This window comes from Xyrauchen texanus, chromosome 25 (assembly GCF_025860055.1).
Source record: "Xyrauchen texanus isolate HMW12.3.18 chromosome 25, RBS_HiC_50CHRs, whole genome shotgun sequence".
Taxonomy (NCBI): domain Eukaryota; kingdom Metazoa; phylum Chordata; class Actinopteri; order Cypriniformes; family Catostomidae; genus Xyrauchen; species Xyrauchen texanus.
The window spans coordinates 29,794,691-29,815,739 of NC_068300.1; the positions used below are offsets into that span (position 1 = coordinate 29,794,691).

At 36.6% G+C, this 21,049-nt stretch overlaps 1 protein-coding gene across 1 annotated transcript in view; it reads right to left on the bottom strand.

Annotated features, from left to right (window-relative positions):
• The window catches only part of LOC127619104 (protein SOGA1-like), a 68,168-nt gene that overhangs the window by 12,727 nt on the left and 34,392 nt on the right, over positions 1–21,049 (bottom strand). Inside the window, exons 4-8 of the mRNA XM_052091860.1 lie at positions 7,105–7,167; positions 5,026–6,336; positions 3,378–3,506; positions 1,632–1,757; positions 327–557 (exon numbers count right to left, since the gene is read on the bottom strand). Coding sequence (XP_051947820.1) covers positions 327–557; positions 1,632–1,757; positions 3,378–3,506; positions 5,026–6,336; positions 7,105–7,167 — 1,860 coding nt within the window. The remainder of the gene's footprint in view (positions 1–326; positions 558–1,631; positions 1,758–3,377; positions 3,507–5,025; positions 6,337–7,104; positions 7,168–21,049) is intronic.

Below are 21,049 nucleotides of genomic sequence, written 5' to 3' on the forward strand. Positions count from 1 at the left end.
CTCTAAAAAGTTACAGATGAACTTGCAACAAAATAATATGACACAGCCTTTGACGTCAACATTAAAAAATACAGATAGCATTTTCATACCTTTTAAACATTGATAAGCTATTTAATTTGCTATCTGAACTGTGCACAATTGTATTGTTAGTTATTTTACATTATTTGCATTTAGCATTGCTTTTTAACCCTCCCTGCTGTTCTCGACAATATCAGAACAGAACTGTGACCTATTCTGGGTCTCTCCACACCATATGATTACCACTGGGCTAAAGGATCATTCTACCTCACAGAGTCCCCAGTTGTTTGTTACAAATGACTCCATACCTCCAGTATATCTTTGCCCTCTATGTCTAGTTTCTTGCCGATTCTCCACTGTTTCAGGAGCCAGCGCAGTTTGAGGCTGATGAGCAGCAGACTCTCTTTGAGCTGCTGTGACTCCTGTACCAGCAGGTTCCTCTCCTGACTCCACAGCTTCTGTTGTATACGCGTCTGTAGACTCAGACTCTGCAGCTGGAAGTCTCGACGGAGGAGGGCCTTCTGATGCTCTTCATGAAACTACAGAGAAAGAAAGAGAAAGAGCAGAGAGAGAGAGAGAGGGAGAGAGTGATAGAGAGGTTATTACAAGGTATTTAACAAGCGAGATGCCTGGAAGCAGGAAGAGTCAATACCTACTGTATTTCTGTTGTTTTATTGGCAAGCACTGTATTATTGTATTTGTTACAGGGAAAATGTGTGAAAGATGATACTACGATTTTTGTGGAGATTTGCGAAGCACCTGTGCAGTAAGTCATGTTTACATTTTTTTGTGATTATAGTGTACAGTTTATCTGGTTAGTATACTATAACTATGCTTTACTGTAATTTTTGCCAAGTATACATGTTCTTGCATCAACATCCTTGTTGGTCCTGGAACAAAATTCCTAAGCAATCAGATTTTAGATTATGTTTTATCTTGGGGATTTTAGAGCCTAAACAACATAGTTATCAAACTTTTATTTATCTCTGATAATAAAGGTAGTTCATGGTCATTTTTGGGATTTGGGATAGGACCAACAAAGCTAGGCTGATCCCAGAACACACCCTACTTCGCACAATCATGGTTGCCTCCTATCTATATACTAGTGTATTTAGTGTCTGAAATTAGTTGACCAGTGATTCTCAATGTGTGAGTTGGGCATTGCAACAATAAAATGGGTTTGGGAAATGGGATTTAAAAAAAATAAATAAATAATCAAACGGATCTAACCATATAATCGTGTATAGTAAGGACAACAAAATAAACAGGCTTATCATCTTTTTAAAGCGAGAAGAAAACGCTTCCCACATGTTTTGTTATTGATATCAAAACCATGCATCCAATCAAACTCTAATGCATTCTGCTGAAAAGTCATCTGTCTTCTAATAGAAGGTTTTGTCAACTTGGGCAGGTTGTGTGACAGCCCTTAACCTTGAAAGCCATGAATAAAAATAGGATAGATAAAAATAAATTACATTTTGGTACAGTGTTGCCTCACCACTTAATGTCTAAAATGTGGGTGATTAAGTAAAGTCAGTTGAGAACCACTGTAGTATCATATGTGATGTGGAAGATCTATATTACAACAGCTTGTGTATGCATGTGTCTGGCACCTGAGAGAGTTTATGCGTGTCAATGTGGTGTGCATGTCTCTCCTGTGACAGTGCTTCCTGTGCTCCCTGAGCTTTCTCTCTCGCTTCTGACAACAGAGCGAGCAGCTCACCAACCTGCTCTGACAGCTGCAGAAGATAAAGACAAGAGAGAAGAGAGGGGAGAGAGAGAGAGATAGAGGGAGAAAGAGAGAGAGAGAGAGATTAGTGGTCACTGATGACAGGTAAATAACAGGGACAATAAAATGTCCCCCTGGCAAAACTTGCTGTCAAAAAAGCTTTGTAAATGTCCAAATGTTTCAGCACTACAATACTAAATAATAACGGAGGCTAATATCACAGTCAACAGCTTTCAATTAGCTTGGAATCAGTCATCAATGCAGAAAATAGAGTCTATATTTGTCCATTTTTGCAAGTTAGAGACATTGAACCCGACACTAATAGATTTCAAACCAAAAACAAACAGGCCCTTCCTATAATTTAAAGCATGGGACCAGAGTTGATGATCACAAGATCTCAGTAATCCCTTTCTCTTTCTAAAACAAAAAAACAAAAAACACATTTGCCAGCTAGTTAAATGTTGACCATTAAATAGTTTTAAGTAAACATGGCTGGATGTTTCATTCATTTTCTGGAATTGAAGAGAGAGAACTAATAAGGCAAAAACTGAACAACACTGGACGTGAGAACTATATTTGCTCATGTGTGGACAGGTCTTGTTATATTTTATGGGTACATGGGTCTTTTTATAAATACATAAAAACTCTCCACGGTCTATGAATTTCCCATTAAATAATGTTGCTGTTGTTGCATGAACCCTAATTTCCAAACTACCTATGAACCTCAGATTTGAGTGACAGTAGCATAAGCCTTCACATTATCTTCTGAGCTTTTGAAATTTTAAAACACTAAACCATTAACTGATTCAAGCTCATCAAAAGTGTAAGAGAGAGCACCATTAATTCAGAGACTGACTATGACTCTAATGGCCAGCATTAAGAGAGGACGAAACTGTAATAGAGCAATACTGTAAATTGACAAACATTAAAACTATCCATTGCTGTTCTAAAGTAAAACACTAATAAAAATATTAAAAACTTCTTAAATGCCAGTAACATCTACAGACAAAAACATTAACAGCAATAACACCTTTATGGGATCATTTGTTAAGTGTTAACACAGTATTATATAATTATTTTTCAATTAGTATATATTATAAATAGTATTTTTTTTATATACCAGTTCTCTCCCAAAGCTAAGTGAGCTGCCTTGATGCGTACTGTCTACATAGGCAGCTACCTTCTAAGGTAGCATCTTAACTATCATGTAGCCTCATAATTGGCTGATTTTAAATACTCAACATAGACAGCAACTTTGTTAATACTCACTCAATGAATGTGACAACTAATGATTCCTATCAAATATTGCAGGGAATATATTTATCATTATGAGATGGAACTATTTTCTACCAATAATTCAGTACTGAATAAAATATAGATATATTAAACTCTGTGATGCGTAAAAATGTTGAGTAGGCAGTCAGCTCACTAGGGTTTGGAACAACGCTTTTGTATGTACAAGATATATTTTAGGAGCATAATTTTGCAGCCTGCGCATAGGGAATAAGCTTGTGATGCTCTAAAATGCTGTCAAGGTAGGCAGCTCTTTAGAGTTTGGAACAGAGCCACTGCATGCACTACAATAAGATAATAACAGAACTGAAGTATTTTTGTGCACACAGCACCTTACCAGAACAGCGTTTGCTTCCTTCAAGTCAGGCTCTTCATCTTTGTTGCTGTCTTTGTGGCTGCTGCTCTCCTTCTCTGCCTTGCACGGGTGAACTTTGACCTCACAGTCTGGCTGGTCTCTAGAGTCAGGCTGTTGCATGCATGCATGGGCAAGTTAATGCAGAAAAACAAAAGACAACAATAAAGAAGAGCATGACAGAGGACAGAAAAGATCAAGAGGAATATGATGAATGAATACAACAGGATAGGTTGTGCAGTGTGGGTATATAAGACATTTGGAGTGAGTGAGATGTGAAAAATCAGACCATCAAAAAAAAAAAAAGGAGGAAATGGCTAAATGATACCCATAAAAGTAGCAATCAAATAAAATCTCATAAGACAATGAAAAGTATGTACAGGAAAAACAGTTTGGTCATTGTGGTATAGGACAAAATGGCAAATAGAAACAAAACAATGAGGAGTGAAAGCATCATCTTTGGTTTGAGGAGAAAACAAGAAATGGTGAGACAAAATAATCATAAAAAGTGGAAGAAAAGGACAGAAATGTAGCAGTGACCAGAGGTCATGGTGCCCATGCAGCGAGGAAAAAAGGAGAGAAGGAGGAAGGGAGAGTCTGGATTGGATCTCAAGAGTTGGGCCTCTGATGGAGCCTAGATAAATTATTTCTTGACTACACCTTAATTGTATCATAATATTTGAGTATTCAATGTATTCAATCAATCTTTTAAATCAAATATAGCCTGGCAAGACCAAGACCATGAAATGTTAAGATATTAGCTTTTTAAATTAAGAGGCTAAGCAATGTTGCCTTGCTTTAAAAATATCTATGTAGGATCAGCCATCATCAGCTTTTTATGATTTCCTTGAAACGCCAAGTATTTGAAATATCCAGGTCTAAAATGTATAATATTATACCAATACATCTACTCATAAACTTTCACTGTGGCTTGTTTGGTCTCATTTGAATCTACACATAACATGCTTAGCCAAAATCAAAGATTGTATACATTTAAAAGTATATTTTATCCAAAAATGAAACTTGTGTCCCCATCTACTCACCCTCACATCAAGCTTCAAAAGGACCTTTAAAGTTGTCTAATCAACGCATGTGCACCAAAGTCTTCTAATGTTATACAAAAGCCATACTATAGCCCAAATGTAGGTAACTTTTCACTGAAAATCCTGCCTTCGTGTCCTTTCTTGGAGCTTGACAGACTCCGTTTCATATAACTTTTGTTGGAATAGAACTATCTTGGACATTCTACCATCTCCTTTTGTGTTCCACAGAAAACAATATACGTGTTGGAGTGCCATGAGGAGTAGATGTTGACACAAATTTCATTTTTGGGTAAACTCTCCCTTAAAATTAACTTGCAACTGACAACAGGTATTGGACCCAAACCTTTTACCATAATAATGATAATTAAACTCCATTAGAGGCCTTATTGTTATCCATTATGAGGCCTTATATTGAACTACAAGCATGCATTGTTATAGTGTTTGGCAAATCTTTCTAAGGGTAAGGGCAGTGTTAATACAACTAATCAATGATCTAATAAGCACAGCAACAAAAAATAATAAAACTTTAAAACAAAAAGGAAAGAGCAAAAAATGCAACAGAACATTTGACTGAAAGAGGCCATTAATACCTTTTGTTGGACTGTGTTCTGGTCAACCTGAGCATCTGCAGGGCATGAGCAATTTGCTGCAGGGTCCCCACACTCGGAAAGCAGGAGCAACTGGGACAACCCTTCCACATGCTCCCTCTCGGGGGACTGCCCCAGAGCATCCACCCTCTCACTGAGGGCCTGCAGCTGAGCCTGAAGGGACTCCAGTCTCCCATGAAGGGCCTCCACCAAAGGCAGCGTGGACCCCTGTGTCTGGATCTTCTCCAAAAGAACTGGTTCTGCAGACTCATTGGCTGTGATTTTGTGATAGATGACATCAGCTGAGAGGCAGGTGGAGTTGGGTGACGTAAGAAGCTGAATGGCTGAGGTAACGAGTTGAGCCTGGTCACGGATTGCGAGAAGATCCTTAATGCTGAGGCACTGAGATGTATGAATATGTCTTGTTCCTGAAACTTTTTGATTCTTCTCCCCAAAAATATTGATTCGCTCATCCCCAACAGGCCCCTCATGATGCGTTTGGCTGGGGAGGCACTCAGCCGAGTCCCCTGCTTCAGCATCGGTCTCAAGTGCTGGACGCTCTGAGCCCTGGTTGGAGGCCAAGTCACACCGTTGGAGGTTGGAGAGAAGTACTCGATTCTCATACTGGAGCTTCTTTACCTTTCCATTCAGCTCTGCAATCTGCAGCCTGGTAGCCAGCAATTCTTTATAGACAGCTTCATTTGGACCAGATCCTCCATCTTCAGAAGCTCCATAAATGATTGTGGGTGACGTAATGGTTGCGGTTGGCTCAATCTCAGTGACAGCAGGAAGCTCGGATTTGTAGTGATTGAGCTCATTCATCAAGAGCTTGTTCTGCTCTTCCATTTCAATCAGCGATCGCCGCAACAGCTCTGCCTCTTCTTCAACAAACTGTAGGTGGCGCTGTAGCTCCATCACATTCTCATTTGATGAGGAAAGCAGAAGATGACCTCCAACTCCTCCTGGGATGCTAACACCACCTGGGGATTCCTGGATCTTCAGATCATCCATTTCGGCACGAAGCCCACGGTTATCCACCTCTAGCTCCACAATTCGTCGGCTCAGAAGGTTTGCCTCTTCTTCCACTAGTTTTAGGTGAACTTTGACTTCTGCCTCACGAGTGTGAGGAGAGTCAGCAACATCTTCAACAGTCAAAGATGCATCAACGTCACCGTAGACAGAGCGATACTTCACCAGTTCCTCCCTCATGGCCTCGTTGTCTTTCACCATTTTGGTGAGCTTCTTGCACATGAGGGCTGACTCCTCCTTGGCGAAATGGAGCTGGCATTTTAGGTCGGAACTGTCCTCTGGAAGCTAACAATTGCAGACACCAGACAACAGTTATCCACAAAACATTGTAATTTTTCCATAACAATGTGCTCTTGTACCCCTTTTCTTCCAACATGATGCCAGTGCCCAATCTAGTATGGTTCTAAATGTTTTTGGGTGGAAATATTGGCTCTACACTAGCCCCTTAAACCTGCTGGTGGCCAATGACTAAAGTGTCTTTCGGGCAGGATAATGTCCTCACTATGTTTTCAAAGCAACAACAACCTGGCTAAACTGACATGACATAACTAAATAGCTATTATAATCAACAAAGTTGTAAAGCATTAGAAGAACTTTGTAGGTTCACATACACTTTGTCTAAAAGACCGCAGAGATGTTTGATGTTATCCTTTGTAGTAGCTGAACAAGGATGTAGATCAAGGCCTAGTAAATCATTAACAATATAGCAGAATCATCAAAATGACAGCTTTAAATTAATAGAGCCTGGTTCTAAAAATGTCTATTCTCCCCTCTGTTCTCCCTAGCTTGACTGACAAGAGGCAGTGTACACTAATGGAGGATTGAACTCAGGACTGCTTATATCTTAATAGATGATGGAGGAGTGAAAAGAGAATCAACTCAAGTAAAAGACTTTGAACTCTGAAGGCATAATATATCCAGGGACATAAGTATATAATGATCCCTACCAATGCTAAACATTATTAATCTGCTACAGCCTGTAATATTATTAAGAGTAGAAGAAAGAAAAATAAAGTTATCAATCAAGTGCATTCTAGAATTACTGTGTATTACCTGAGATGATGCTTTTTTATCAGGTTTATTGTTTGGCCTGGCAGCCCTCTTCTTCAAAGCATTCTAGGGGGAAAAAGGGAAGACATTCAATTCATTCAAATGTGCAAAAACTTAAATTAGTAACTCTTGTTTACCCCCATCCAAAACCAATGCACATCCACTCTGATACAATACTAACCCCCCTATCTCTCTCACTGTCTGTGATACTAAAAACTCATAAATCATAATTTGGCAGAAAATTGGGTGAAATAAAGTGATACACATCACAGCATGAGCTATCTCATTGTTTCCATGAAACCTGCTCTACTGCAAGAAATAGAGAAAGAGAGACACCAAGGGAATGTACCTACTGTATCTAGGTCATTAGACTAACATAAATGAGAAAATTGAGTTTTATTTTTAGATGCTGATTGGTACATCAGCATTCCAGCTGTGCTAAAAATAAACAATATTACCAGCAATGCACAAAACACCTAATTTCTGCTATTATTTGTATATTTATTAACGTTTTCATGAAAATGGATCATGGATCCTTCATATTTTTATTATGCTGTAACTATTTTATTTAAACAATAAGACACTTGAGGCCATGCTTTTTAGACCATACATTCCAATGTGTGTTGTGCCTCACAATAATATTTACCTTTTCACAATACAGAATGGCCTTTCGTCCTTGCTTAATTATTGCTTAAATAATACACAATACAAACAGAATTATAATCACTGATAGTATAATTTCAAATCCATGTAATCGCATCCATGATTATCTTCTTGTAAAAAAAATCTAACAGAAACGGTGAATAATCATATACAGCTGTGCTAAACCCTGTCGTATGTTGGCAGAGGGAATGGAAAAGATTAATTGCACTAAACTTCATTAAAATCAATAGATTTGTCCTAAAAAGTAAATGGAAATATTGAGTTAGCAGTGCATCGACCAACTCTGTGCCACTGTTTTTATTTTATTTATTTAATGCGGTTTGCAGAGAATATCAGAAACATGTTTGATCATAATGAGATTATAGAGACAATTTTTCCACGGCTAACTCTCACCAGCTGAACAGGCTCAGGTATATACAGTATACAGCCTCTGCCTTTTCTTCTATTCTTTCTTTCTATGAGTCATCCAGTGAAAACACTCAAACATATTTACTCATTTTTTGAGTGATTCTTTCTCTGGCTGTCACACAGCTGTGCTAAAATTCCTTCTACACTCCAAGTCTGATGCAATCATCTAGACTTTCTAATGCAACTGATACATGTCTCCTACACAGAGTTTCTCTCTCTCTTTTACTGACAAACTCTTTTTCACATGTGTACAGTAGACGTGAAACGAGGCCCACATGTTATGGACAACCACACAAGTTGCTAACAGGTTTTTGCATGTGACAGAAATAAAGGCACAACAATAATGAGTAACCTGATTTAAAATGAAAATATTTTTGGTTCTAAATGCTACAGTATTATGACTCAGAACAGTCTCAAAATGTATATACCTGTATTTACAAAATATGATCTAAAAATGTGTAACCTAATTCACATTCACACAATAAAATAAAATATATACTCAGAAAATATGATTCACAAAAGCATAACATGATTGATAAAAACAAGTCTTTTCAAAAATGTTTTTATGTTCATCTACAAGTTGATTTTTGAATCTGCATTTTCAAATGTTTTCAAACTAAACACTTAATACGTGGATTGATTGTGGCATTTTGTGACATTTTTCTAAAATATCTGATTAAAAAATACAGTACATTTAGTCAGAACACTACTGCAGAAAAAAATCAAGTATATCCATTGTTGCATAATTCTCAGCAGCTAACATGTTGTAACTCTTATCCAAGTAGTTTACTGAAATTTGAGTCCTGTATTTCTTATCAGCTACCTGAATTTCAACACTATGAAACCTAAAGATGGTACAGAAATCTGAGAACATACTCACACTCACACAAACACGCACACACACGTTGGTGCAGCTATCATTATGAGGACTCTCTATAGACATAATGTTTTTTATACTGTACAAACTATAAATATAACATACTTGAGTATGTTTTTAAGTGATCTGAATTATGGGCACACTAGAAATGTCCTCATAAACCAGCCAAACCTGTCCAAACACACACACACACACACACACACACACACACACACACACACACACACACACACTATAAGGACAAGAAAAAGACACACTGGTAGATCTGGTCTACCTGTGGCCTGATCTTGTGCCTGCTGGACTTTCTACACATTTCCTCAAACATAGGATATAAGGAACCTGATGATGTTATGTTGCAGTCAGGGATGAGGAACTAGTTAACTGTATCAATAAAGTATATCTTAAGGAACAATAGAGAACTCCTCTTTATTTCTCTCTCTCTCTTCACTCATTTCACCTCCTCATTTGACTGAATTCTGAAAACACGAGTTAGTGGACTGTGTGAAATTGAGAGAGTCTCCAAATCACGCTCCACTTCACACACATTGTCTATCAGAAACAAATGACACTGATGAGCAGGGGCTGTTGCATAAGAGAAACTATTACAAAACTGGACACTCAGTGAGACTGGAGAGAGAGCGAGAGTTTTCTTTTTCTCCATTTATACAGAGGATAGTCAAGGCCTCTTGTGTTTGGATTATCTCAACTACAGCTAACACCTTTAATACAACAGGCACTTTAATCTCCTATAGCAGGTGTAAATGTAAACATGAACAGAATTACATTTCTGTAACAGCACTGGGTGGGAATTCTGAAGAATCCTTGAGCAAGGAGAACCATACTATATAAAATAGGGTTGTTAAAAAATGTAATATCGTATTGTATCGTACGATACGATGCTCACTATACAATACCATGTGTATCGTACGATACAATAAACACATGTTATTAAAACCAAGCAGAGTAATATAGAGACATGCGGCTCTGAGCACTCACAGGAAAACAATTTATAGTATGTAGGCGAGAAGATAGATAGCAAACGCCAAGCAGATTGTACTGTATCGGTACAGCTTGTCGAATTTGCCAAACAATGATGTTATGTCCTGGTGTTAATAGTACATAAAAAATGTTGTTTTATTTACACAGACATCACTGTGCAAATCAGTGGATTTGTGAGGCAGAAACAGCAGCAGTAAGTTTAACAGCCGACACGGAGCGTAACATGCATAGCAAAACGCTCATAAGCTATGAGTCATAACTATCAAAAAACAGCTTATTCAAAAAACCAACATCGTAAGAAACCCGCAATTACATGAAATTTATTATTATATGCTTTTGACTTCAAAATGTAAACCGCTTTGAGAACATCACTTGAGCACATGTTATAAGCCAGTAATAACGGCTGTAAAGTTTACATGCAAAGTAAAATGGGGAAGAGGGCAAAAAAATTACGTGTGCCGATCAGTTTATGCTTTAAGCCACTAAATAATATTGGATTATGCACATATATCGTAGAAACAGAGGTCAGGTTCCTCTAGAGTTGTTTTCACCACTAAGTAACGTTAAGAATTTTCTTTGCTACAGTCACTTCAGCTTGTTCACAGGGGGCTTTCAAACAAGGCATGATTTTATATAAATGTGTATTGTGAAAAGTGCTTTACAAATATAAATCACTAGAGTGTAGACAAACTTATTTTCTCAAGAAAAACAAGAAAAATTGTGAGTTCATATTAGTTTTTCTCAACAATAAAATGCAGTGCTGTTGTTTATGTTACTTAGAGCTCTGCTTTTTGTTGCCAATGTCAGACACATAAAGACATTTATGTTGAATCCTTGAATAAGTTTGAGCAAAGCATTTGTGGGTGCTCGTATCATATTGTATCATATCATGCAATTTATGTATCGTTATATGTTTAGTGTAAACGTAAGGCTACAAATATGACTGCCTAAAATGTGCATTGATCTGCACTTAATGAAAATCTTGATGGTCAAAAAAAAGTTAATGCTATTTGTCAATTACCTTGCATTGTGAGAAAAAGTGAGTGTGTATGGAAGCCTAAACTCTAATATTTCTGCTGTCCTTAGAGCTTTGTGTAATCCTTTACGTCCCAAATGACTCCAGAGAGAATATCACACATTGTATCCTTTCATACAGAAATAAAAGGCGACAAAGAGAGAAAACTGTGAGGAAAGAGGCGCATACAGTGAGAAAGAGATGGATAATACATAATATAATATTATACAATAAATATAGAATGTAAAAAACAAAAACAAATGAGTAATACTACTCTTACTATTTCTGGAGCATATAGTATGTATACTGTTCACAGTATGTGAATTTTTTGGACATGTGAAATGGTCAGATGACATTCTACATTTGCCTCAATGTGCAGTATACAATAAAGAACACTGCAGAGAATATTATTTATGGTATTGGATGAACCAGACACAATTTCACCTATCATTTTAAAAGTTTTTTTCTAGACTCATTATTTGATTTTTAACCAACAAAATACGGTAGTATTTTCTTTTAAATGGTAGGCAGTACAAAGTGTATACAGCACAGTATTCAGTAAGCAGTCTGCATGTATTCCATTACAAGCATAGACAGAGAGGCTGTGGTAAAATCATTTTCACATTGTATGTTTTTTTTCTCTCAATTTACCAGACTGCAGAGACATGAGTGCCCAACCACTTCAGACTATAATGTGTTCCCATGACGACGGCTTTTGTGAGCAGTTCCCCTGTAGAGTTCAATGGAACAAATTGATGGATAAAAGAGAGAAGGAAGTGAGGAGAGAAAAACAGGAAATTTCAACCTTTCAAATGCTTCTGACATGAGCAGGCCTCTCTCCTATTACACAGACAGGCAAAACAACTGCAGAAGATGACCACATTCCCCTTTCTTTCTCTCCTATCAGTTGCACTGAAACATTAGGAAGCTAAAAGCCAGATCCATAATTCATTTGCATAACATTTTTCATAAAGGATTTGAATAGCAAGTGTGAGTGCCTGCAGGTGCAACACATTTAGAGCAGCAAAGATCCCACACATGTTTTACACCTCTGCAAAACATCCACTCTGCACAAGATTTGGAAATAAGATATTCTAGCTCTTTGATCCATGACAACAGTATGTTAATTAGTTTACAGCAACATAATAACATTGATAAACAATATGCCTTACAATAAGAGCTGAAATGACTGCTGCTTCTTCCCCACAAAACCCTTCACCACTCTAAGTAAACATACATTTTCATCCTCCTTTCCATCCAAAAGCCTTATTGGGCAGTTTTTCTGTCAATAGGAATTTGGGGTAACTGTTTTGGCAGCATTTGCCTCCAGCTTTCTCACATTCAAGAATGACATATGCTTCTGTCCACCCATAACGGGATGTTTCTTTGTCATGCTTATCAGACTCAAGTATTAATTAGAGCTGGGAAACACTTTTATAATTACATGTGAAGTCTTGAGGTCCATGAGGGAATTACAGATATGAGAGTGTGTGGGATACAGAGGTGAGAGGTTATAACTGAAATGGTGCTTGTTTAACAAAACCAGAGTAGAGCATTTTTGTGGTTGTTGTCATTACTTCATATATTCGGATTACAGGACAATGCCAACATTCCCGAATGAAGTAAATACAGCACATTCATACTACTAGCATGTTTACATAAAGAGCGTACTGTTATACCGGCCGAGAAGTGCATCCTTCATGAAATACAATACATACAGTATTCTGAGAGTACGCAATATCAGATGCTGGGCTTGATTCTGTTTGTATCTTGTAATTTAACCTCACCAAACACTGTTGTCCTTTTTACATGAATAAAACATGATTATAACAGGATCGAAGACTAAGAAATGTTGATAACCTGCAGTCTCTTGAAACAGTGCCTACGGTGTGCCATTTAGTGAAGTTCAAAAGATTAATGAATAAGAAACAGAGGAAAGTGAGGTGAATCACACCTGTACTGAGCATGAGGTAATTGCTCCCAGGTGTAGTCCAATCAAATCTAACTATAGCAGCTTGTTCCTTATTAACACCACTGACATAGCAATCAAATGCAGTCATGGTTTGTTGTACTTTTGGGACATATTGCACAGTATGTGCACAATCATGAAAAAAAGAAAAGATCAAAACAACAAACTTTGTTTAGCTACATACATCAATTTCCACCATTTTCATAAATGATAACTATAAACAAATTATGTTTAGAATCTGCCTAAAGGAAACATTTCTTCATCTTTGACCTGTCCTAAAAACATAATCAAGGCTTTAAATTGTGTATCTGTCCTCATTTACTGCCTGAAAGTCAGGACAGGAACAAAATATCTACAGGAGAAGCTAACTGAATCCAACTCCCCACAAGCCACATAAACTGATCTTTGTCTTTGTATCGTGTGTCATCCCCATTCAGTGGAATTCAATCAGGGAGCCCATGTGCTCATTAAAGAGAAGAGCAAGCACTTGACGCTCATTAGCATGTTGGGTTGCGAGCCGCATGCACCCTGGCAGCTGAAAAACACTCCAAACATTCCACTTATTGCTCACTTAGTTCTCTTATTCGTACTAAGGACGACCTTTTGGCATTCAGAGCAGAATGGGGGCTGTATTTGGAGGAGGTTTTTGGAATCTGTGAAAAAGATTGAAATGATGAACAAGGATGAAGATGTAGGTTTTTGTGTAGTTTTTTTTCTTCAAAGCACCAATGTGCAATGAAGATAAATGAGAAACAAGTTTTGAATCTCAATACACTAAACATAAAGAATCACAATATAATCATATCGCAACCCTAATATCAATACAATATCGAATCGGCAGGTCCCTGCAGATTCCCATCCCCAATTATGGTGGTTTGTTGAAGAGTCTATTTACTTATTTATTTTTTCTTTTTCTAAGATAAATCTCAGATAAAACAAAAAAGCACACTAGATTACACTAATTGAAAAATAAACGCATTGCAGTGCTTGCTTTTTTGGGGATGCAATTTCTTATGCCAGGATGACTCTGCATCCTGCATCCAAATCCTAAGGTAGCTAGCTGCCTTGTTGTCTCGCTGACCTATCAGTAAATTACTTAACAGACAGCATTTGCATACAAAGGTATATCCGGAAACTGGTTTCGGACAGGCTTCCAAGGCCGCTATACAACACATCATTGCTATGATACCAGCATTAATTTATTCCAACTGAACCGCAACAAACTATTAATCTAGAACAAAATCAAGAGAGTTTTTGCAATAAACATGCATATATTGAATAACTACCGTACTACTTTCTCGCTAGAAATGGAATCAAAAGTTGGAAAAAGTGAAGAAAAAAAAAAGAAAAGTAAAACATTTAGGGATGCACCGAAATTTCGGCCACCGAAAATTTTCGGCCGAAAATGGCACTTTCGGTTTTCGGCCGAAAGAGAAAAAAGGCCGAAAATATGAGCCGAAAATATATAACTCCTCGCCCCGCCCCTCAGTGCTCTGATTTCACTCTGGATCGATGTAGCCCTTATCACAGCTGTTAGATAATTCCACAACGGCGCTACCAAACAAAGGCCGATCATGTCAGCGGTGTGGAAATTCTTCAAAGTTTCTGATAAGGACATCAAATTTGCGATCTGCAGTGTTTATTCAGCAGAACTTTCAAGATATATATATATACAGAATACAGCAAGAGATTCTACAGGAAAATGTCACAACTAGCGCAGCTACAACACAACTTGAGACGTATAGCTGTACTACGCCAGAAGCGACAATCTCCTTGACTACGGGCGCATAAACAAACACCGCATTCCTTTGCTTGCGCGGATTGCGCACAGGTATTTATCTGCCCAAGCACCAGCACAGAGAGTGAGAGACTGCAGCATCTCATGTTCTTGATGAGCTTTCAAACAGGAGAGACTGTCAGAAAGTTTAGCAACTTTTGTTCTTGAAGAGAAACCTGTCACTTGTACTTAAATAGAAAGCGGTCCAATATGATGTGTATAGCAATTACATTACACTTGTTCTTCACTTGAGGATACATCTGTCGTTTACAGTTGAGGTTGGATTTAGTTCAGTTACTGCTGTTTTGCACAATCATTTTCACTTAAAGTGTACATACGTTTACATAAACAGAATAGAGCACTGATCTATATAATTATATATTATAGTTATAGATCAGTGGAATAGAGGTCATCTGCCATTCTGTGTTCTGCCTTTTGTTTTAATTAAAATTACTGTTGCATATTTAAACTTTTTGAAAGATGCTAGCTAAGTTCATTACTTGACTGTTGTTTTGTATATAATAGTTTTCTAAAACTTTACATTATTTGGATAATTGTTAATAAAATCTGTAAAATTAGATTTTTACAGAACTGAAAGAAGAATAATATTTAATATAGTTTTAATATATTTTTTGTCCAATATTGGTGCTACTTTCAATAAAAGTGTGATTTATTTTATTGGTTTGTAGTTTTTCAATTCAGATTAATTAAATTCATGAAATTAATGAAAAAGTATAAAATTAATACAATTATACACAACATTTTTTTTTTTTTTAAATAGGTAAAAATTTCGGTTTTGGTTTTCGGCCAAGTGCATCCTGGATTTTCGGTTTCGGCCCAGAATTTTCATTTCGGTGCATCCCTAAAAACATTTGTACACAAACTGGTTATCAGCTGCCTTATCGGCCACCATTTTCTTTCTTCAATTCAACTGCTGTGGATCAGCACACACAGGATTGTGGGATTTCCAGTAAAATATACATCTATGCTGCCTTCAAAAATCAATCAGCTGAAGTTATCTCAGTGGACAGTATGTGACATGAACACTGGATTTGGATCACTTCCTACTTCTGTATACAGCCTCCAAAGGCAGCATTTTCCTGGTTTTGGACACAGCTACAGATTGTGATAAAGGTTTGTTTGGTGAGGACCTCTTCCTGTTGCTCTTGGTCTTTATCAACAATTGATTGCATCACCTAATGGTGAAGCCTAGTAGAATCAATTGAAGTTTGTGCATCAGCACTTTACTGCTTTTCCTGCAATGCCAGGATGTACAAGGTTGAATTTCCAACAAAGTTTTAACCACTGAAATTTTAGAGGCAAATTTGCAAAGTGAAATATAATGGACTGAATATTACCTGTTAAATAATTTGTATATTTTTTTTAATTTTAAATGAAATGTTTTCAGTTGAAATATCCACAGCATAAATTACAACCATATGAAATTGCATCCCCAAAAATGTGTTTATTTTTCAATGACATTCAGCATGCTTTTTTTAAAGACATTTGTCATTACAATATTTCAATATTTCCTTTTATATTACTATTGAACTAGTACACACAGCACATACGCAATTAAATTTCATTTTCATTTTGCCACAAAATACATTAGGAGAGACTCTCAATCCCCGGGAGGCTACATAATAAATCTGAGCAAGCGAACAAGATAGTGATAAAGAGAGTGATCGAGTGAAAAAGAAAACCAAAGAGTAATTTGATGGACAAGTAATACAAATCTCAGCACTCCTATAACATAGGAGATGGTAGTACATGTATATATTTCATTTTTTTCTGTGGTTCACTAACTGAAGCCCTCAAATTGGATCACTGATGCAAAGAAGTCATTCACTGTTAGACACACATTGGGACGACTGCAGAGTTAGTGATGGGTGAAGACAGACAGAGGAAAAGTTAAAAATGGGGTCATACTTAAAAGAACATCTAGTTAAGTTATCAATGGTCAGCACAAAATGTGAATATTAGGCTACAATAATTAATAGAACTCATTTGTAGTCCACATAGTTATTCACATTCAAGGTGACAATTCACATTAGCACATTTAATTGATCAATCATTTATGAACTAATGCTTTAGATAATGTCCCAGCAAGCCACTAAAAATCATTATTAGATTACTGTAAGTGACAAACTTTTAGAGGATCATTATGTAACAACTGTCACCACTCTACAGTGCATCCGTTTCTATCTCAGAAAGTAGTATAAACCAGATTATTTGGCAGAGAGAAGTGTAATTCGATTGTGAGTTGTTTAATGACTTGTTATTCAATCTCCTTTCTCTATTAATGAACACATTAATAAAAATAAAAAAAACACATACACATACACAATTTCAACTCAGTATTTCAACTGGATGTATCCCAATAAGCTGCTATGGTTAACAGATCCAGATGTAAATTAAGCACTATTTCTGACATATGCTGTATGCATACTGTGAATAGTGTGTTTTCTGTATGCACAGCCTAATAAATTAATAATATATTAATAAATTGTTTTTCAAAATGTGCAGTACACAAGTATATTATTGCATCCTGTATACTGTTTTAGACACAATTTTTGAGTACCTATATATAAAAATAGCAGCCAGTATGAGCTCAGGCTATTGATCTAGACAGATTGTATTGATCTCTTATACTCTCGCAGGTGGGAAGGTCACTGGGCTGCAGTAATAAAATCCTTTTGCAGAAGAGAGTCAATGAAGATGTGATTCTTCTGTAAGTTATAATCTCTCTTTCAGTTTAGAGAATCCCTTTTTTACCTACTAAAAGACTACAGATTCCAACAACCCATTATTAATAAGCCTTTAACAAATCATTGAGGTGTACAGTGGAAAATGAATATTGATTGTTGCACTTATGCAAATACGTCTGGCATCATCAATCATGCCATGTTCGAAATCACTGAGATCACACTTTTTCCCCATTCTGATGGTTTATGTGAATATTAACTAAAGTTCCTGACTCTTATCTGCATGATTTTTGCATTGGACTGCTGCTATCCAATTGGCTGATTAGATAATCAAAGGAAAAAGTAGATGTACAGGTGTACCTAATGAAGTGCTAATTGAGTGTATACATAAGTCATTCGTAAGTTGTAGTATTGTGTTCACACTGTGGTGCTTTCAAAACATTGTTCTGTTTTTTGAGCACCCGAATATGTTTACTTTTGACTCAAGTAATAATGCAAGATTGGGACAGAACTACATGTTTGGCCCAACATTGAAAGACTGACATAAAATTTGTCAGAATTTGTGGAATTCCGTTTGGTGCCACAAATGGCACATAAATTACATACAGCTGCATTGTTTGCTTGTACTGAATGCTGCGATTCAAAGGTACTGAAAATTTAATTTGTTTAACCTCAGTCCTGGGAAAAAAACAGTGCACTGGAGCTATACTCTACACGTCTCAAATTAGACAGCATTGTGGATCAAAACAAGCTCTGTGTGAGAAAATAAAATTAAAAAGTGTCATGAATATCTGTATCACAAATTTAGTTTAAAGTCAACATGAAGCAGCTTTCACAACCCCTTTTAATGTGATTTTGTATGAAACAGAATATTCAACAACAAAAACAAGTGGGACTTCATTCTATTCACCAAAAGTTGATTGTGAAAAGTGTGTGTTCCATACCCAGACAATTTAATGTTGACTGAAAATAATTATACATATAATGTATATGACTAACAAACTATTTACAAAAAAATAATTGTCAATAAATCTGACAGATCTAATTTTGTCAGACATGTCTTAAAACTGTGTCAAACAGCTGAGCTTGGTTGGTTTCCAGTCACAATCTAAATGTGACATGCTGTTTGCCTAATGGAGTTTGTGTGGAGACGTATCCAGGAGACAACACAATTATATGACCATTAAAAACAGAAATAGAACAGGCAGTTGCTATACATAAGGTGTATAGCAGCATATTCACTCCATCCTAAACATTCTCTTATTTTTTGTTTTGACTGTGCCATTTGTTCAGTCGTGCAACTGTCAAGTGGAAGCTTTTGGAAATTACAAACACTCTGTGTAATGTGTACAGACACATACATACAGAGCTATTAGATGGACCACATAGAGAAGTTCTGGTTAAGACATCAGAGTCTTGGTTTCAGACATACAATGGCCTTTGATTAAAAGGTGCACATCTAACTATCCCACTGAAGTGACCATGATTTAGCCAAGTAGCCTATGTCATATAATTACATTTGACAAATGCAGATCCTCCTGCAGCAATAACCTCAACCATGCATTTCCGATAGCTGCGGATTAAACCTGCACAATGTTCAGAAGGAATTTTGGACTATTCTTCCTTACAGAACTACTTCAATGTTCTTAGAAAGTCTGGTGTGAACAGCTCTCTTGAGGTCATTCCATTTTTGAAGCCATTCTGTTTTAGATGCACTGCTGCAACACCCAACTTCTACTGAGCTTAAGCTGGCATACAGCCACACTGTCATTATCCTGTAGGATATCTCGATAAACTTGGGAATTCATTTTTTCCTCGATGATGGCCAGTAGTGGATTTAGGCATGTCTCTCAGGGTGGAATTATCTAGGATGACAAACTTTTTCCTCATATTAAGCCATAAAAATTAAACTAAATCAAGGTTACACATGCATTTGTGTTTTTGTGTGTGTGTGTGTGTGTGTGTGTGTGTGTGTGTGTCTGGCCATGTGACTGTGTATTTGACCTCATTGTTACTTAGTTTTTAGTCTCTGTTTTCCTTGTGTTCCAATCACACAAAAAAAAAAATTCACCCTGTGCTTTGATGCTGTATAATACACAGACCACACAATACACAGCAAACACAGCTGACAAACCTTCATAGACTCAAGACCTCACAAACAAGTAGCTATTCTGCCTCAATATAGTTCTCCTTTGTGTTACTAATAGCAATGTAAATAATTGATACAATATAATGTGGCTATTGTACATCATTTTGTAAAGGGAATTCTTTTTACTCTTGTATAATTATATTTCCCACAGTTACAGAATGCTTTCTTTATTTTGTGTTGTGTGTTCCTTAATCTAGTTCATGAAAAAAACCAGAGTACCGAGAAGTATTATAGTACTACCATGTTTTTTTGGACATTGTACCATGCTAAATACATGTTTGTTTGTTTTTTGGACATTTACTATGGTAGTTACCATGTTAGGGCAGTGCAACTAATAGCAACATGAGCATGTTAGATTTCTAAATTGAAGCCAGCTCAATTGTTTTTTTCTGTTTTTTCAGAATTCTGTGATGCCATTCTGATTGGTACACATCTTTTGCACACTGACAAGATCTCACCAATCAGAGTACAGTGCACAATAAAGACACAAGTGCAAGAAAAGAACAGAAATTGTGAAGGTGAAAGAAATAAACAACAATCATCTATAATTTAAGCCAAAAAAAATTCCACATGACTTATTCACACTTTTTTTAATGTAAAATGTGTGAATAAGTAAAAAAAATATACAAAAATAAAAGCTCAAATCAAACATTTTGGTTCATATTGCACAGCCCTATACTATGGTATTCTGTGAAGTACTTGAGTGAGTACCATCAGTGTTGGGTATAATCTGATTACAAATTAATTAGTTACTGTAATCTAATTACTCTTAATATAAAAGTAGTGCTATGCATTACAATTTAAATTACTGTAATCAGATTACAGTTACCAACTTTAAAGTTGGTACATTAAATTTAAGTATTTTAGTACATTAAGTACATTATATGGGTTTAACATTTCTAAAGATTTTATTGTACTAGTTCTTAAAATATAGACCTACAGTATGTGACCACTATATGAATCCTATATCATTCCTCAAACTTTCAGGGAGTCCTTGGAATGCTCTGAATACTCAGAATTCCTCAAATGCTCTGTTCCTTGTCCTTATAGAATAAGCGGGTGTTTAAAGTTTAAATAGCCCTGATGCATGACTTTGCTGGCTGTGCTATATCTAAGCTGGCGTGTTTGCCTCGATCAGAGTGGCTGACGATGAGAGTGAACACAGTGATCTCACACTTCCTTCCTTTCTCAATGTTTTCCCCCTTTTGAGCAAAACAAAGATACCAACATCCTGAAAAATATAAATACAGATCCAGTCAGACTCATAGGACTGCTTCCTCTAGCACAGTCTAGAATTTAAAGCCTCAAAGGGTAAAGAGCTTTGTGTAAACAAACAAGCTATATACATATGATCCCAGTCAATCATACATGCTCTGATTGTAACAT